The 18,574-nt window shown below is 42.9% G+C and overlaps 1 protein-coding gene across 3 annotated transcripts in view; it reads left to right on the plus strand.

The window, feature by feature from the left end:
• The window catches only part of ABCF2 (ATP binding cassette subfamily F member 2), a 131,291-nt gene that overhangs the window by 99,864 nt on the left and 12,853 nt on the right, over positions 1–18,574 (plus strand). For all 3 annotated transcript variants that reach the window (XM_053713247.1, XM_053713249.1, XM_053713248.1), the window contains exon 12: positions 3,787–3,978. In XM_053713247.1, coding sequence (XP_053569222.1) covers positions 3,787–3,978 — 192 coding nt within the window. The remainder of the gene's footprint in view (positions 1–3,786; positions 3,979–18,574) is intronic.

The following is an 18,574-nucleotide window of genomic DNA, read 5'->3' on the forward strand; positions in this document are numbered from 1 at the left end:
TATACTCCTAGGTGCGATTAATCACTGCCTGAATGGGGCCGTATACCCCTTTTTCCGCATGAGCTTTCAGGCTCCCTGGAAACGCTTCTTAAATCGTCTGCCGTGGTGGACAGCAATCCGCCCGATCACATATGATCGGATTGATTGACACCCCTGCTAGCGGCCGATTGGTCGCAAATCTGCAGGGGGCGACACTGCACAAGCCGTTAACTAGAATGCTGTCTGCATTTATCGATGTCTGGCGGACATGATGCGCTACAGCGGATTATGTCCGCCAGACACTTGATAAATCGGGCCCTTGGTGTAATTTCTCTTTCCTTTTCCCTTAGCTAAATTACTGGGGGATTATGGGAAGTGGGAGGATACTTGAAGCTTTGCTGGGGTGTCTGCCGCCTCCTGGTGGCCAGGAGCTGAATTCACAACAGTAATTGAATGGACTTGTAGACTCTCCATGCCACTGGAAAGAAAAGAGTTTCAGTTAAGCATACATGTTGTTTTTAAATGCAGATATAAAGGTAAAGAGGTTGTTAGTCAACCATTTAATACACTCCAGCAGGTACAAATTAAAGAGAAAATGATGTAGGGTACACTGAGGCTGCTGGGGTATTAGTCTTGTGGGGGGAGGAGCTACAGGTTACTGAGGCTTCTGCATTATCAGTACAGCTGCGGTATTAGTCCTGTGGGGGGAGGAGTTACAGGTTACTGAGGCTTCTGCATTATCAGTATAGCTGGGGTATTAGTCCTGTGGGGGGGGGGGGGAGCAACAAGTTACTGAGGCTTCTGCATTATCAGTACAGCTGGGGTATTAGTACTGTGGGGGGGGAGGGGGGAACTACAAGTTACTGAGGCTTTTGCATTATCAGTACAGCTGGGGTATTAGTACTGTGGGGGGAGGAGCTACAGGTTACTGAGACTTCTGCATTATCAGTACAGCTGGGGTATTAGACCTGTGGGGGAGGAGCTACAGGTTACTGAGGTTTCTGCATTATCAGTACAGCTGGGGTATTAGACCTGTGGGGGAGGAGCTACAGGTTACTGAGGTTTCTGCATTATCAGTACAGCTGGGGTATTAGACCTGTGGGGGAGGAGCTACAGGTTACTGAGGTTTCTGCATTATCAGTACAGCTGGGGTATTAGACCTGTGGGGGAGGAGCTACAGGTTACTGAGACTTCTGCATTATCAGTACAGCTGCGGTATTAGTCCTGTGGGGGGAGGAGCTACAGGTTACTGAGGCTTCTGCATTATCAGTACAGCTGCGGTATTAGTCCTGTGGGGGGAGGAGCTACAGGTTACTGAGGCTTCTGCATTATCAGTACAGCTGCGGTATTAGTCCTGTGGGGGAGGAGCTACAGGTTACTGAGGCTTCTGCATTATCAGTACAGCTGGGGTATTAGTCCTGTGGGGGGAGGAGCTACAGGTTACTGAGGCTTCTGCATTATCAGTACAGCTGGGGTATTAGACCTGTGGGGGAGGAGCTACAGGTTACTGAGACTTCTGCATTATCAGTACAGCTGCGGTATTAGTCCTGTGGGGGAGGAGCTACAGGTTACTGAGGTTTCTGCATTATCAGTACAGCTGCGGTATTAGTCCTGTGGGGGGAGGAGTTACAGGTTACTGAGGCTTCTGCATTATCAGTATAGCTGGGGTATTAGTCCTGTGGGGGGGGGGGGGAGCAACAAGTTACTGAGGCTTCTGCATTATCAGTACAGCTGGGGTATTAGTACTGTGGGGGGGGAGGGGGGGAACTACAAGTTACTGAGGCTTCTGCATTATCAGTACAGCTGGGGTATTAGTACTGTGGGGGGAGGAGCTACAGGTTACTGAGACTTCTGCATTATCAGTACAGCTGGGGTATTAGACCTGTGGGGGAGGAGCTACAGGTTACTGAGGTTTCTGCATTATCAGTACAGCTGGGGTATTAGACCTGTGGGGGAGGAGCTACAGGTTACTGAGGTTTCTGCATTATCAGTACAGCTGGGGTATTAGACCTGTGGGGGAGGAGCTACAGGTTACTGAGGTTTCTGCATTATCAGTACAGCTGGGGTATTAGACCTGTGGGGGAGGAGCTACAGGTTACTGAGACTTCTGCATTATCAGTACAGCTGGGGTATTAGTCCTGTGGGGGGAGGAGCTACAGGTTACTGAGGCTTCTGCATTATCAGTACAGCTGCGGTATTAGTCCTGTGGGGGGAGGAGCTACAGGTTACTGAGGCTTCTGCATTATCAGTACAGCTGCGGTATTAGTCCTGTGGGGGAGGAGCTACAGGTTACTGAGGCTTCTGCATTATCAGTACAGCTGGGGTATTAGTCCTGTGGGGGGAGGAGCTACAGGTTACTGAGGCTTCTGCATTATCAGTACAGCTGGGGTATTAGACCTGTGGGGGAGGAGCTACAGGTTACTGAGACTTCTGCATTATCAGTACAGCTGCGGTATTAGTCCTGTGGGGGAGGAGCTACAGGTTACTGAGGTTTCTGCATTATCAGTACAGCTGGGGTATTAGTCCTGTGGGGGGAGGAGCTACAGGTTACTGAGGCTTCTGCATTATCAGTACAGCTGGGGTATTAGTCCTGTGGGGGGGGGGGGGAGCTACAGGTTACTGAGGTTTCTGCATTATCAGTACAGCTGGGGTATTAGACCTGTGGGGGAGGAGCTACAGGTTACTGAGACTTCTGCATTATCAGTACAGCTGCGGTATTAGTCCTGTGGGGGGAGGAGCTACAGGTTACTGAGGCTTCTGCATTATCAGTACAGCTGGGGTATTAGTCATGTGGGGGGGAGGAGCTACAGGTTACTGAGGCTTCTGCATTATAAGTACAGCTGGGGTATTAGTCATGTGGGGGGAGGAGCTACAGGTTACTGAGGCTGCTGGGGTATTCTGTGGGGGGAGGGGCTACAGGTTACTGAGGCTTCTGCATTATCAGTAAAGCTGGGGTATTAGTTCTGTGGGGGGAGGAGCTGCAGGTTACTGAGGCTTTTGCATTAACAGTACAGCTGGGGTATTAGTCCTGTGGGGGAGGAGCTACAGGTTACTGAGGCTTTTGCATTAACAGTACAGCTGGGGTATTAGTCCTGTGGGGGAGGAGCTACAGGTTACTGAGGCTGCTGGGGTATTATTCCTGTGGGGGAGGAGCTACAGGTAACTGAGGCTTCTGCATTATCAGTAAAGCTGGGGTATTAGTTCTGTGGGGGGAGGAGCTGCAGGTTACTGAGGCTTTTGCATTAACAGTACAGCTGGGGTATTAGTCATGTGGGGGGAGGAGCTACAGGTTACTGAGGCTGCTGGGGTATTCTGTGGGGGGAGGGGCTACAGGTTACTGAGGCTTCTGCATTATCAGTACAGCTGGGGTATTAGTTCTGTGGGGGGAGGAGCTGCAGGTTACTGAGGCTTTTGCATTAACAGTACAGCTGGGGTATTAGTCCTGTGGGGGAGGAGCTACAGGTTACTGAGGCTTTTGCATTAACAGTACAGCTGGGGTATTAGTCCTGTGGGGGAGGAGCTACAGGTTACTGAGGCTGCTGGGGTATTATTCCTGTGGGGGAGGAGCTACAGGTAACTGAGGCTGCTGGGGTATTAGTCCTGGTGTATTTGTCTAGAATTGGGACTTAGATGACGATCAGACATTTTATGAGCAATCAATGCAGAAATCCAGGTAATTCCAGGAGGTTCACAAACTTCTGTTGGACTGCGCCGGTGTTCTTGTGGCATCAGTGTGTTTGTCTTTAGTGTTTGAGTGTGGCCCTCACTGTCAGTGGTAGGATCTCATGTCTCCATTTCCCTTTCCAGCTGCTGCCCTCAGATGGAATGATCCGGAAGCATTCTCACGTGAAGATTGGCCGCTACCATCAGCACTTGACAGAGCAGCTTGAACTAGATTTGTCACCTCTTGAATACATGATGAAGTGTTACCCAGACATCAAAGAGAAGGAGGAGATGCGGAAAATCATTGGAAGATATGGACTGACTGGCAAGCAGCAGGTAACCCCCATACCCATCCCCCCCACCTACACCACCTCTATGCGCAGAACCATTAATTTCACAGAAATGACTCCTTATACCTGAGACACCCATGTAAGTCCCACCATAAAGCATTGGCTACCTCACAGAAATGACTCCTTATACCTGAGACACCCATGTAAGCCCCACCATAAAGCACTGGCTACCTCACAGAAATGACTCCTTATACCTGAGACACCCATGTAAGTCCCACCATAAAGCACTGGCTACCTCACAGAAATGACTCCTTATACCTGAGACACCCATGTAAGCCCCACCATAAAGCACTGGCTACCTCACAGAAATGACTCCTTATACCTGAGACACCCATGTAAGTCCCACCATAAAGCATTGGCTACCTCACAGAAATGACTCCTTATACCTGAGACACCCATGTAAGTCCCCACCATAAAGCACTGGCTACCTCACAGAAATGACTCCTTATACCTGAGACACCCATGTAAGTCCCCACCATAAAGCATTGTACCTCACAGAAATGACTCCTTATACCTGAGACACCCATGTAAGTCCCCACCATAAAGCACTGGCTACCTCACAGAAATGACTCCTTATACCTGAGACACCCATGTAAGTCCCACCATAAAGCACTGGCTACCTCACAGAAATGACTCCTTATACCTGAGACACCCATGTAAGTCCCACCATAAAGCACTGGCTACCTCACAGAAATGACTCCTTATACCTGAGACACCCATGTAAGTCCCACCATAAAGCACTGGCTACCTCACAGAAATGACTCCTTATACCTGAGACACCCATGTAAGTCCCACCATAAAGCATTGGCTACCTCACAGAAATGACTCCTTATACCTGAGACACCCATGTAAGTCCCACCATAAAGCACTGGCTACCTCACAGAAATGACTCCTTATACCTGAGACACCCATGTAAGTCCCACCATAAAGCACTGGCTACCTCACAGAAATGACTCCTTATACCTGAGACACCCATGTAAGTCCCACCATAAAGCACTGGCTACCTCACAGAAATGACTCCTTATACCTGAGACACCCATGTAAGTCCCACCATAAAGCACTGGCTACCTCACAGAAATGACTCCTTATACCTGAGACACCCATGTAAGTCCCACCATAAAGCACTGGCTACCTCACAGAAATGACTCCTTATACCTGAGACACCCATGTAAGTCCCACCATAAAGCACTGGCTACCTCACAGAAATGACTCCTTATACCTGAGACACCCATGTAAGTCCCACCATAAAGCACTGGCTACCTCACAGAAATGACTCCTTATACCTGAGACAACCATGTAAGACCCACCATCAATGGCTTACCTCACAGAAATGACTCCTTATACCTGAGACACCCATGTAAGTCCCACCATAAAGCATTGGCTACCTCATAGCAATGACTCCTTATACCTGAGACACCCATGTAAGTCCCACCATAAAGCACTGGCTACCTCATAGCAATGACTCCTTATACCTGAGACACCCATGTAAGCCCCACCATAAAGCACTGGCTACCTCATAGCAATGACTCCTTATACCTGAGACACCCATGTAAGTCCCACCATAAAGCACTGTACCTCACAGAAATGACTCCTTATACCTGAGACACCCATGTAAGCCCCACCATAAAGCACTGGCTACCTCACAGAAATGACTCCTTATACCTGAGACACCCATGTAAGCCCCACCATAAAGCACTGGCCTGTAGCACTCACCAAGAACTATCAAAGCAGTAAACGAGTGATCACTGAAATCAGTGAGTTCTAGTGCCAAAATAGGTTTCTTTCTATGGTGATGAGGGTCCATGATTACTTAATGTCGGGAATTCATCACATGGCCACCATGAGGCGGCAGACATCCTACACCAATAGCTTTAATTTCTTTCGTATGAGGAGTCTATGGGTGTCAATGTGTGGGAGCTACTTCCTGCCAGCAGGTGGAGGTCAAGAACACTTGCAAGAGCTTCTAATCCCTCCCAACTCCCTCTCCAGTTAGTTCTTGGCCTTCGAGGGGAGAGGTTGAGTGAAGTGCTCTGCTATCAAGATTTCTTCTACAAGATATGACAAGTCAACGGATTTCATCCTTGTGGGATTTATCCTCCTGCTAACAGGAAGTGGCAAAGAGCACCACAGCAGAGCTGTATAGCTCCTCCCTTCCCTCTACCTCCAGTTATTCTCTTTGCCTGTGTTAGTAATATGAAGAGGTAAAGTGAGGTGTTAGTTTAGATTCTTTAATCAAGAAGTTTTTTTTTATTTTAAAATGGTGCCAACGAGTTCTATTTTTCTCAGGGGGAAATCGTCAGTCTATTGCTTCCCAAGAGGAGTGGAGACATATTATTTTCTGCCCTGATGTTGATGATCTTAGCAAACATTATCTAAGATCCAAGATGGTTCCCACAGTTCAGCTGAAGGTAGTGTAAGAAAATCTTCAGTGTCAAACACAGCAGTCACTGTCAAGCCCTGTTACATTTAGTTACACAGCAGTCACTGTCGCACCCTGTTACATTTAGTACACAGCAGTTACTGTCAATTAAATGGTTTTACACCTCTTAAATAGCCCAGTAGTGAGAAGGTGGTTAGGAAGCTATGAGTACGGCATCTAAGCCGAAACGCGTAAGCTTGCACTAAGGGCATGTTTTTGTTTTATGTTCATGTACCGCTTTTAAGGATTTATTAAAGCATTGAAGTTTTAACTGCAAGTTCCGGACTTTGTATATTTCTTTCAGTTACTGTCACACCCGGTTTCGTTTAGTACAGGACTGTTACCCTCTGTGACACCCTGTTCTTTTGTTTATAACAGTCCAGATGACAAACAGCACTGTACCTGGTGCCAGTGATATGGGGGAAACTGCAAATTCCCCTAAAATCACAAAACTAATTCTACAGCACCCAGTCTCAAGAATAATCTTAATATTTTATTTCAGCATCATGGCAAAAACGGCAACCGTCAACATTTCGGGGTATTCACCCTTAATCATGCACTGGTGCTGTGGACTTTGTTTTTTGTTCTTTTGTTTATATCTATAGACACACTTCATAGCCAGGCTGAGATTCTCTCTGTACACAGATTCGCTCATTACATCTCTATTGGCGTTATAAAGTAAACCATACTGTATGGAAGAAGTGTAGCGTAGGTACATCTGGTGTATTTGTCTGTCAGATTAAATTAATCTATCAGCAGTAACTGCTGAATCTAGGTCTCAACATAAACTCCAGGGTCTGGCACAGAGATGCATCGGTCTCAGCCAATTGTGAAGTCAGTGCTCCCCCCCCCCATTGAAACCTCTCCTAATAGTTTGCCCCCACTAAAGACTCTTGTGTTCTCTTAAATTAGGGTTGCACCCATACCATTTCTTTCATGTAATTAGCAAGAGTCCATGAGCTAGTGACGTATGGGATATACATTCCTACCAGGAGGGGCAAAGTTTCCCAAACCTCAAAATGCCTATAAATACACCCCTCACCACACCCACAAATCAGTTTTACAAACTTTGCCTCCCGTGGAGGTGGTAAAGTAAGTTTGTGCTAGATTCTTCGTTGATATGCACTTCGCAGCAGGCTGGATCCCGGTTTTCCTCTCAGTGTGCAGTGAATGTCAGAGGGATGTGAAGAGAGAGATTCATCTCTTACCTCCCTTTTCAGATCGACGATATACTCTTTTATATATACCATTACCTCTACTGATTCTCGTTTCAGTACTGGTTTGGCTTTCTACTATATGTAGATGAGTGTCCTGGGGTAAGTAAGTCTTATTTTTTGTGACACTCTAAGCTATGGTTGGGCACTTTTATATAAAGTTCTAAATATATGTGTTTAAACATTTATTTGCCTTGATTCAGGATGTTCGATATTCCTTATTTCAGACAGTCAGTTTCATAATTTGGGATAATGCATATGAATTAATAAATTTTTCTTACCTTAAATTTGACTTTTTTTCCTGTGGGCTGTTAGGCCCGCGGGGGCTGAAAATGCTTCATTTTATTGCGTCATTCTTGGCGCGGACTTTTTTGGCGCAAAAATTTTCTTTGTCATTTCCGGCGTCATACTTGTCGCCGGAAGTTGCGTCATGTTTTTGACGTTTTTGCGCCAAAAATGTCGGCGTCACCGGATGTGGCGTCATTTTTGGTGCCAAAAGCATTTAAGCGCCAAATAATGTGGGCGTCTTTTTTTTTTTTTTGGCGCTAAAAAATATGGGCGTCATTATTGTCTCCACATTATTTGTCTAGTTGTTTATTTGCTTCTGGTTGCTAGAAGCTTGTTCATTGGCATTTTTTCCCATTCCTGAAACTGTCATTAAAGGAATTTGATCAATTTTGCTTTTTATGTTGTTTTTACTATTACATATTGCAAGATGTCTCAGATTGACCCTGAATCAGAAGCTACTTCTGGAAAATCGCTGCCTGATGCTGGATCTACCAAAGTTAAGTGTATTTGCTGTAAACTTGTGGTAACTGTCCCTCCGGCTGTTTGTGATGAATCTCATGATAAACTTGCTAATGCAGATATTTCCTTTAGTAATGTTCCATTACCTGTTGCTGTTCCATCAACATCTAATATTCAGGGTGTTCCTGTTAATATAAGAGATTTTGTTTCTAAATCTATTAAGAAGGCTCTGTCTGTTATTCCTCCTTCCAGTAAACGTAAAAGGTCTTTTAAAACTTCTCATTTTCCAGATGAATTTTTAAATGAACATCATTCTGTTTCTGATGATGATTTGTCTGGTTCAGAGGATTCTGTTTCAGAGATTGACACTGATAAATCTTCATATTTATTTAAAATGGAATTTATTCGTTCTTTAATTAAAGAAGTCTTAATTGCATTAGAAATAGAGGAATCTGGTCCTCCTTGATACTAAATCTAAACGTTTAAACACGGTTTTTAAACCTCCTGTAGTTATTCCAGAGATTTTTCCCGTCCCTGATGCTATTTCTGAAGTAATTTCCAGGGAATGGAATAATCTGGGTAATTTACTCCTTCTAAACGGTTTAAGAAATTATATCCTGTGCCATCTGACAGATTAGAGTTTTGGGACAAAATCCCTAAGGTTGATGGGGCTATCTCTACTCTTGCTAAACGTACTACTATTCCTACGGCAGATAGTACTTCCTTTAAGGATCCTTTCAATAGGAAAATTGAATCCTTTCTAAGAAAAGCTTATTTATGTTCAGGTAATCTTCTTAGGCCTGCTATATCTTTGGCGGATGTTGCTGCAGCTTCAACTTTCTGGTTGGAGGCTTTAGCACAACAAGTGACAGATCATAATACTCATAGCATTGTTAATCTTCTTCAACATGCTAATAACTTTATTTGTGATGCCATCTTTGACATCATTAGGGTTGATGTCAGGTATATGTCTTTAGCTATTTTAGCTAGAAGAGCTTTATGGCTTAAAACTTGGAATGCTGATATGTCTTCTAAGTCAACTTTGCTTTCCCTTTCTTTCCAAGGTAATAAATTGTTTGGTTCACAGTTGGATTCTATTATTTCAACTGTTACTGGGGGGCAAAGGAACTTTTTTACCACAGGATAAAAAATCTAAAGGTAAATATAGGACTGCTAATCGTTTTCGTTCCTTTCGTCACAATAAGGAACAAAAGCCTGATCCTTCCCCTACAGGAACGGTATCAGTTTGGAAACCATCTCCAGTCTGGAATAAATCCAAGCCTTTTAGAAAGCCAAAGCCAGCTCCCAAGTCCACATGAAGGTGCGGCCCTCATTCCAGCCCAGCTGGTAGGGGGCAGATTACGATTTTTCAAAGAAATTTGGATCAATTCAATTCAGTCTTTGGATTCAGAACATTGTTTCTCAAGGGTACAGAATAGGTTTCAAGATAAGGCGTCCTGCAAGAAGATTTTTTCTTTCTCGCGTTCCAATAAATCCAGTGAAGGCTCAAGCGTTTCTGAAATGTCTTTCAGATCTAGAGTTGGCTGGAGTAATTGTGCCAGTTCCAGTTCTGGAACAGGGTCTGGGGTTTTACTCAAATCATTGTACCAAAGAAGAATTCCTTCAGACCAGTACTGGATTTAAAAAATTTGAATCGTTATGTAAGAATACCAACATTCAAAATGGTAACTATAAGGACTATTCTGCCTTTTGTTCAGCAAGGGCATTATATGTCCACAATAGATTTACAAGATGCATATCTGCATATTCCGATTCATCCAGATCACTTTCAGTTTCTGAGATTCTCTTTTCTAGACAAGCATTACCAGTTTGTGGCTCTGCCGTTTGGCCTAGCAACAGCTTCAAGGATTTTTACAAAGGTTCTCGGTGCCCTACTATCTGTAATCAGAGAACAGGGTATTGTGGTATTTCCTTATTTGGACGATATCTTGGTACTTGCTCAGTCTTCACATTTAGCAAATCTCATACGAATCGACTTGTATCGTTTCTTCAAGAACATGGTTGGAGGATCAATTTACCAAAGAGTTTGTTGATTCCTCAGATAAGGGTAACCTTTTTAGGTTTCCAGATAGATTCAGTGTCCATGACTCTGTCGTTGACGGACAAGAGACGTCTGAAGTTGGTTTCAGCTTGTCGAAACCTTCAGTCTCAATCATTCCCTTCGGTAGCCTTATGCATGGAAATTCTAGGTCTTATGACTGCTGCATCGGACGCGATCCCCTTTGCTCGTTTTCACATGCGACCTCTTCAGCTCTGTATGCTGAACCAGTGGTGCAGGGATTATACAAAGATATCACAATTAATATCTTTAAAACCGAACGTACGACACTCTCTGACGTGGTGGACAGACCACCATTGTTTAGTTCAGGGGGCTTCTTTTGTTCTTCCGACCTGGACTGTGATCTCAACAGATCCAAGTCTGACAGGTTGGGGAGCTGTATGGGGGTCTCTGACAGCACAGGGGGTTTGGGAATCTCAGGAGGCGAGATTACCAATCAACATTTTGGAACTCTGTGCGATTTTCAGAGCTCTTCAGTCGTGGCCTCTTCTAAAGAGAGAGTCGTTCATTTGTTTTCAGACGGACAATGTCACAACCGTGGCATATGTCAATCAAGGAGGGACTCACAGTCCTCTGGCTATGAAAGAAGTATCTCGAATACTTGTATGGGCAGAATCCAGCTCCTGTCTAATTTCTGCGGTTCACATCCCAGGTATAGACAATTGGGAAGCGGATTATCTCAGTCGCCAAACATTACATCCGGGCGAATGGTCTCTTCACCCAGAAGTATTTCTTCAGATTGTTCAAATCTGGGGACTTCCAGAAATAGATCTGATGGCTTCTCATCTAAACAAGAAGCTTCCCAGGTATCTGTCCAGATCCAGGGATCCTCAGGCGGAAGCAGTGGATGCATTGTCACTTCCTTGGAAGTATCATCCTGCCTATATCTTTCCGCCTCTAGTTCTTCTTCCAAGAGTGATTTCCAAGATTCTAAAGGAGTGTTCGTTTGTTCTGCTGGTGGCTCCAGCATGGCCTCACAGGTTTTGGTATGCGGATCTTGTTCGGATGGCTACTTGCCAACCGTGGACTCTTGATTCTCAGTCATAGAGGTTTCTCTGACTCCATAATTAATACTATGTTACAGGCTTGTAAAACTGTATCTAGGAAGATATATTATAGAGTCTGGAAGACTTACATTTCTTGGTGCTCTTCTCATCATTTTTCCTGGCATTCTTTTAGAATTCCTAGAATTTTACAATTTCTTCAGGATGGTCTGGATAAAGGTTTGTTTGCAAGTTCTTTGAAAGGACAAATTTCTGCTCTTTCTGTGTTTCACAAAAAGATTGCTAATCTTCCTGATATTCATTGTTTTGTTCAGGCTTTGGTTCGTATCAAACCTGTCATTAAGTCAATCTCTCCTCCTTGGAGTTTGAATTTGGTTCTGGGGGCTCTTCAAGCTCCTCCGTTTGAACCTATGCATTCTCTGGATATTAAATTACTTTCTTGGAAAGTTTTGTTCCTTTTGGCCATCTCTTCTGCCAGAAGAGTTTCTGAATTATCTGCTCTTTCTTGTGAATCTCCTTTTCTGATTTTTCATCAGGATAAGGCGGTGTTGCAAACTTCTTCTTTTAAATTTTTACCTAAAGTTGTGAATTCTAACAACATTAGTAGAGAAATTGTGGTTTCTTCATTGTGTCCTAATCCTAAGAATTCTAAGGAAAGATCGTTGCATTCTTTGGATGTGGTTCGAGCTTTGAAATATTATGTTGAAGCTACTAAGGATTTCCGAAAGACTTCTAGTCTATTTGTTATCTTTTCCGGTTCTAGGAAAGGTCAGAAGGCCTCTGCCTTTTCTTTGGCATCTTGGTTAAAATCTTTGATTCATCATGCTTATGTCGAGTCGGGTAAAACTCCGCCTCAAAGGTTTACAGCTCATTCTACTAGGTCAGTTTCTACTTCCTGGGCGTTTAGGAATGAAGCTTCGGTTGATCAGATTTGCAAAGCAGCAACTTGGTCTTCTTTGCATACTTTTACTAAATTCTACCATTTCTCCAACATTGGTGTGTCCGGTCCACGGCGTCATCCTTACTTGTGGGATATTCTCTTCCCCAACAGGAAATGGCAAAGAGTCCCAGCAAAGCTGGCTATATAGTCCCTCCTAGGCTCCGCCCACCCCAGTCATTCTCTTTGCCGTTGCACAGGCAACATCTCCACGGAGATGGTTAAGAGTTTTTTTGGTGTTTAAATGTAGTTTTTATTCTTCTATCAAGTGTTTGTTATTTTAAAATAGTGCTGGTATGTACTATTTACTCTGAAACAGAAAAGGATGAAGATTTCTGTTTGTGAGAGGAAGATGATTTTAGCAGACAGTAACTAAAATCGATTGCTGTTTCCACATAGGACTGTTGAGATGAAGTAACTTCAGTTGGGGGAAGCAGTTAGCAGACTTTTCTGCTTAAGGTATGACTAGACATATTTCTAACAAGACGATGTAATGCTGGAAGGCTGTCATTTCCCCTCATGGGGACCGGTAAGCCATTTTCTTAGTCAAACAGAATAAAGGGCTTATTATGGGCTAAAAAAAACTGGTACACATTTTTATGGGCTAAATAGATTGCTTTATTTGGGCATTTTATTCATATTTATGCTGACAATTTGCATTTATAAACTTGGGGAACGTTTATTAAACGTCAGGCACTGTGTTAGACACCTTTTCCAGTCAGGGGGCCTTCCTAGTTATAGACTGAGCCTCATTTTCGCGCCATTACTGCGCAGTTGTTTTTTGAGAGCAGGGCATGCAGATGCATGTGTGAGGATCTAAAAATTGCTGGAAAAGCTTCTAGAAGGAGTCAATTGGTATCGTATTCCCCTCTGGGCTTGGTTGGGTCTCAGCAAAGACTATAGCTGGGACTGTATAGGGGTTAAATTTATAAACGGCTCCGGTTCCGTTATTTTAAGGGTTAAAGCTCTGAAATTGTGTGTGCAATACTATTAATGCTTTAAGACACTGTGGTGAAATTTTGGTAATTTTTGAACAATTCCTTCATACTTTTTCACATATTCAGTAATAAAGTGTTTTCTGTTTAAATTTTTTTTTATTTTTTTGCGCTCTGTTGACAAGTTTAAGCCTGTTTAACATGTCTGTACCTTCAGATAAGCTATGTTCTATATGTATGAAAGCCAATGTGTCTCCCCATTTAAATTTATGTGATTGTGCCATAGCGTCAAAACAAAGTAAGGACAGTACTGCCACAGATAATGAAATTGCCCAAGATGATTCCTCAGATGAGGGGAGTAAACATGATACTACATCATCTCCTACTGTGTCTACACCAGTTTTGCCCACGCAGGAGGCCCCTAGTACATCTAGTGCGCCAATGCTTATTACCATGCAACAATTAACGGCTGTAATGGATAACTCCATAGCAAATATTTTATCCAAAATGCCTGCTTATCAGAGAAAGCGCAATTGCTCTGTTTTAAACACTGAAGAGCAGGAGGGCGCTGATAATTGTTCTGTCATACCCTCACACCAATCTGAAGGGGCCATGAGGAATGTTTTGTCAGATGGAGAAATTTCAGATTCAGGAAAAATTTCTCAACAAGCTGAACCTGATGTTGTGACATTTTAAATTTAAATTAGAACAAGAACATCTCCGCGCACTGCTTAAGGAGGTGTTATCTACTCTGGATGATTGTGACAACTTGGTCATTCCAGAGAAATTATGCAAGATGGACAAGTTCCTAGAGGTTCCGGTGCACCCTGACGCTTTTCCTATACCCAAGCGGGTGGCGGACATAGTAAATAAGGAGTGGGAAAAGCCCGGCATACCTTTTTGTTCCCCCCCCCCCCCCCCCCCCTATATTTAAGAAATTATTTCTTATGGTCGACCCCAGAAAGGACTTATGGCAGACAGTCCCTAAGGTCAAGGGGGCAGTTTCTACTCTAAACAAACGCACTACTATTCCTATCGAAGATAGTTGTGCTTTCAAAGATCCTATGGATAAAAAAAATTGGAAGGTTTGCTTAAAAAGATTTTTGTACAGCAAGGTTACCTTCTACAACCAATTTCGTGCATTGTTCCGGTCACTACAGCAGCGTGGTTCTGGTTCGAGGAACTAGAAAAGTCGCTCTGTAGAGAGACTCCATATGAGGAGGTTATGGACAGAGTTCACGCACTTAAATTGGCTAACTCTTTTATTTTAGATGCCACTTTGCAATTAGCTAGATTAGCTGCGAAAAATTCAGGGTTTGCTATCGTGGCTCGCAGAGCGCTTTGGCTAAAGTCTTGGTCAGCGGATGTGTCATCCAAGACAAAATTGCTTAACATCCCTTTCAAAGGTAAAACTCTATTTGGACCAGAATTGAAAGAGATTATTTCAGACATCACTGGGGGAAAGGGCCACGCCCTTCCACAAGATAGGTCTTTCAAGGCTAAAAATAAGTCTAGTTTTCGTTCCTTTCGCAATTTCAGGAACGGACCGGCCTCTAATTCTGCATCCTCTAAGCAAGAGGGTAATGCCTCACAACCCAAACCAGCCTGGAAACCGATGCAAGGCTGGAACAAGGGTAAGCAGGCCAAGAAGCCTGCCGCTGCTAACAAAACAGCATGAAGGAGTAGCCCCCGATCCGGGACCGGATCTAGTGGGGGGCAGACTCTCTCTCTTTGCTCAGGCTTGGGCAAGAGATGTTCAGGATCCCTGGCCGCTAGAAATAGTTTCTTTCATGTAATTAGCAAGAGTCCATGAGCTAGTGACGTATGGGATATACATTCCTACCAGGAGGGGCAAAGTTTCCCAAACCTCAAAATGCCTATAAATACACCCCTCACCACACCCACAATTCAGTTTTTACAAACTTTGCCTCCGATGGAGGTGGTGAAGTAAGTTTGTGCTAGATTCTACGTTGATATGCGCTCCGCAGCAAGTTGGAGCCCGGTTTTCCTCTCAGCGTGCAGTGAATGTCAGAGGGATGTGAGGGAGAGTATTGCCTATTTGAATGCAGTGATCTCCTTCTACGGGGTCTATTTCATAGGTTCTCTGTTATCGGTCGTAGAGATTCATCTCTTACCTCCCTTTTCAGATCGACGATATACTCTCATATATATACCATTACCTCTACTGATTCTCGTTTCAGTACTGGTTTGGCTTTCTACAAACATGTAGATGAGTGTCCTGGGGTAAGTAAATCTTATTTTCTGTGACACTCTAAGCTATGGTTGGGCACTTTGTTTATAAAGTTCTAAATATATGTATTCAAACATTTATTTGCCTTGACTCAGAATGTTCAACTTTCCTTAATTTTCAGACAGTCAGTTTCATATTTGGGATTATGCATTTGAATTATTCATTTTTTCTTACCTTCAAAAATTTGACTTTTTTTTTTTTTTCCCTGTGGGCTGTTAGGCTCGCGGGGGCTGAAAATGCTTCATTTTATTGCGTCATTCTTGGCGCAGACTTTTTTGGCGCAAAAATTCTTTTCCGTTTCCGGCGTCATACGTGTCGCCGGAAGTTGCGTCATTTTTTGACGTTATTTTGCGCCAAAAATGTCGGCGTTCCGGATGTGGCGTCATTTTGGCGCCAAAAGCATTTAGGCGCCAAATAATGTGGATTTGGCGCTAAAAAATATGGGCGTCGCTTTTGTCTCCACATTATTTAAGTCTCATTTTTCATTGCTTCTGGTTGCTAGAAGCTTGTTCTTTGGCATTTTTTCCCATTCCTGAAACTGTCATATAAGGAATTTGATCTATTTTGCTTTATATGTTGTTTTTTCTCTTACATATTGCAAGATGTCTCACGTTGCATCTGAGTCAGAAGATACTACAGGAAAATCGCTGTCTAGTGCTGGATCTACCAAAGCTAAGTGTATCTGCTGTAAACTTTTGGTAGCTATTCCTCCGGCTGTTTGTATTAATTGTCATGACAAACTTGTTAATGCAGATAATATTTCCTTTAGTAATGTACCATTGTCTGTTGCAGTTCCCTCAACATCTAAGGTGCAGAATGTTCCTGATAACATAAGAGATTTTGTTTCTGAATCCATCAAGAAGGCTATGTCTGTTATTTCTCCTTCTAGTAAAAAATCTTTTAAAACTTCTCTCCCTACAGATGAATTTTTAAATGAACATCATCATTCTGATTCTGATGACTCTTCTGGTTCAGAGGATTCTGTTTCAGAGATTGATGCTGATAAATCTTCATATTTATTTAAAATGGAATTTATTCGTTCTTTACTTAAAGAAGTATTAATTGCTTTAGAAATAGAGGATTCTGGTCCTCTTGATACTAATTCTAAACGTTTAGATAAGGTATTTAAATCTCCTGTGGTTATTCCAGAAGTTTTCTTTCATGTAATTAACAAGAGTCCATGAGCTAGTGACGTATGGGATATACATTCCTACCAGGAGGGGCAAAGTTTCCCAAACCTTAAAATGCCTATAAATACACCCCTCACCACACCCACAAATCAGTTTTACAAACTTTGCCTCCAAGGGAGGTGGTGAAGTAAGTTTGTGCTAGATTCTACGTTGATATGCGCTCCGCAGCAAGTTGGAGCCCGGTTTTCCTCTCAGCGTGCAGTGAATGTCAGAGGGATGTGAGGAGAGTATTGCCTATTGAATGCAGTGATCTCCTTCTACGGGGTCTATTTCATAAGGTTCTCTGTTATCGGTCGTAGAGATTCATCTCTTACCTCCCTTTTCAGATCGACGATATACTCTTATATTTACCATTTCCTCTACTGATTCTCGTTTCAGTACTGGTTTGGCTTTCTACAAACATGTAGATGAGTGTCCTGGGGTAAGTAAGTCTTATTTTCTGTGACACTCTAAGCTATGGTTGGGCACTTTATTTATAAAGTTCTAAATATATGTATTCAAACATTTATTTGCCTTGACTCAGAATGTTCAACTTTCCTTATTTCCAGACAGTCAGTTTCATATTTGGGATTATGCTTTAAATTATCATATTTTGTCTTACCTCAAAAATTTGACTTTTTTCCCTGTGGGCTGTTAGGCTCGCGGGGGCTGAAAATGCTTCATTTTATTGCGTCATTTTTGGCGCGGATTTTTTTGGCGCAAAAATTCATTTCCGTTTCCGGCGTCATACGTGTCGCCGGAAGTTGCGTCATTTTTTGACGTTATTTTGCGCCAAAAATGTCGGCGTTCCGGATGTGGCGTCATTTTTGGCGCCAAAAGCATTTAGGCGCCAAATAATGTGGGCGTCTTATTTGGCGCCAAAAAATATGGGCGTCGCTTTTGTCTCCACATTATTTCAGTCTCATTTTCATTTGCTTCTGGTTGCTAGAAGCTTGATGTTTGGCATTTTTTTCCCATTCCTGAAACTGTCTTATAAGGAATTTGATTTATTTTGCTTTATATGTTGTTTTTTCTCTTACATATTGCAAGATGTCTCACGTTGCATCTGAGCCAGAAGATACTACAGGAAAACCACTGCCTGCTGGATCTACCAAAGCTAAGTGTATCTGCTGTAAACTTTTGGTAGCTATTTCTCCAGCTGTTGTTTGTATTAATTGTCATGACAAACTTGTTAAAGCAGATAATATTTCCTTTAGTGATGTACCATTGCCTGTTGCAGTTCCCTCAACATCTAAGGTGCAGAATGTTCCTGATAACATAAGAGATTTTGTTTCTGAATCCATAAAGAAGGCTTTGTCTGTTATTTCTCCTTCTAGTAAACGTAAAAAGTCTTTTAAATCTTCTCTCCCTACAGATGAATTTTTAAATGAACACCATCATTCTGATTCTTTGGACTCTTCTAGTTCAGAGGATTCTGTCTCAGAGATTGATGCTGATAAATCTTCATATTTATTTAAGATGGAATTTATTCGCTCTTTACTTAAAGAAGTACTAATTGCTTTAGAAATAGAGGATTCTAGTCCTCTTGATACTAATTCTATACGTTTGGATAAGGTTTTTAAAGCTCCTGCGGTTATTCCAGAAGTCTTTCCTGTTCCTAATGCTATTTCTGCAGTAATTGCTAAGGAATGGGATAAATTGGGTAATTCATTTACTCCTTCTAAACGTTTTAAGCAATTATATCCTGTTCCGCCTGACAGGTTAGAATTTTGGGACAAAATCCCTAAAGTTGATGGGGCTATTTCTACCCTTGCTAAACGTACTACCATTCCTACGTCAGATGGTACCTCGTTTAAGGATCCTTT

This window comes from Bombina bombina, chromosome 5 (genome assembly GCF_027579735.1).
Source record: "Bombina bombina isolate aBomBom1 chromosome 5, aBomBom1.pri, whole genome shotgun sequence".
Classification (NCBI taxonomy): domain Eukaryota; kingdom Metazoa; phylum Chordata; class Amphibia; order Anura; family Bombinatoridae; genus Bombina; species Bombina bombina.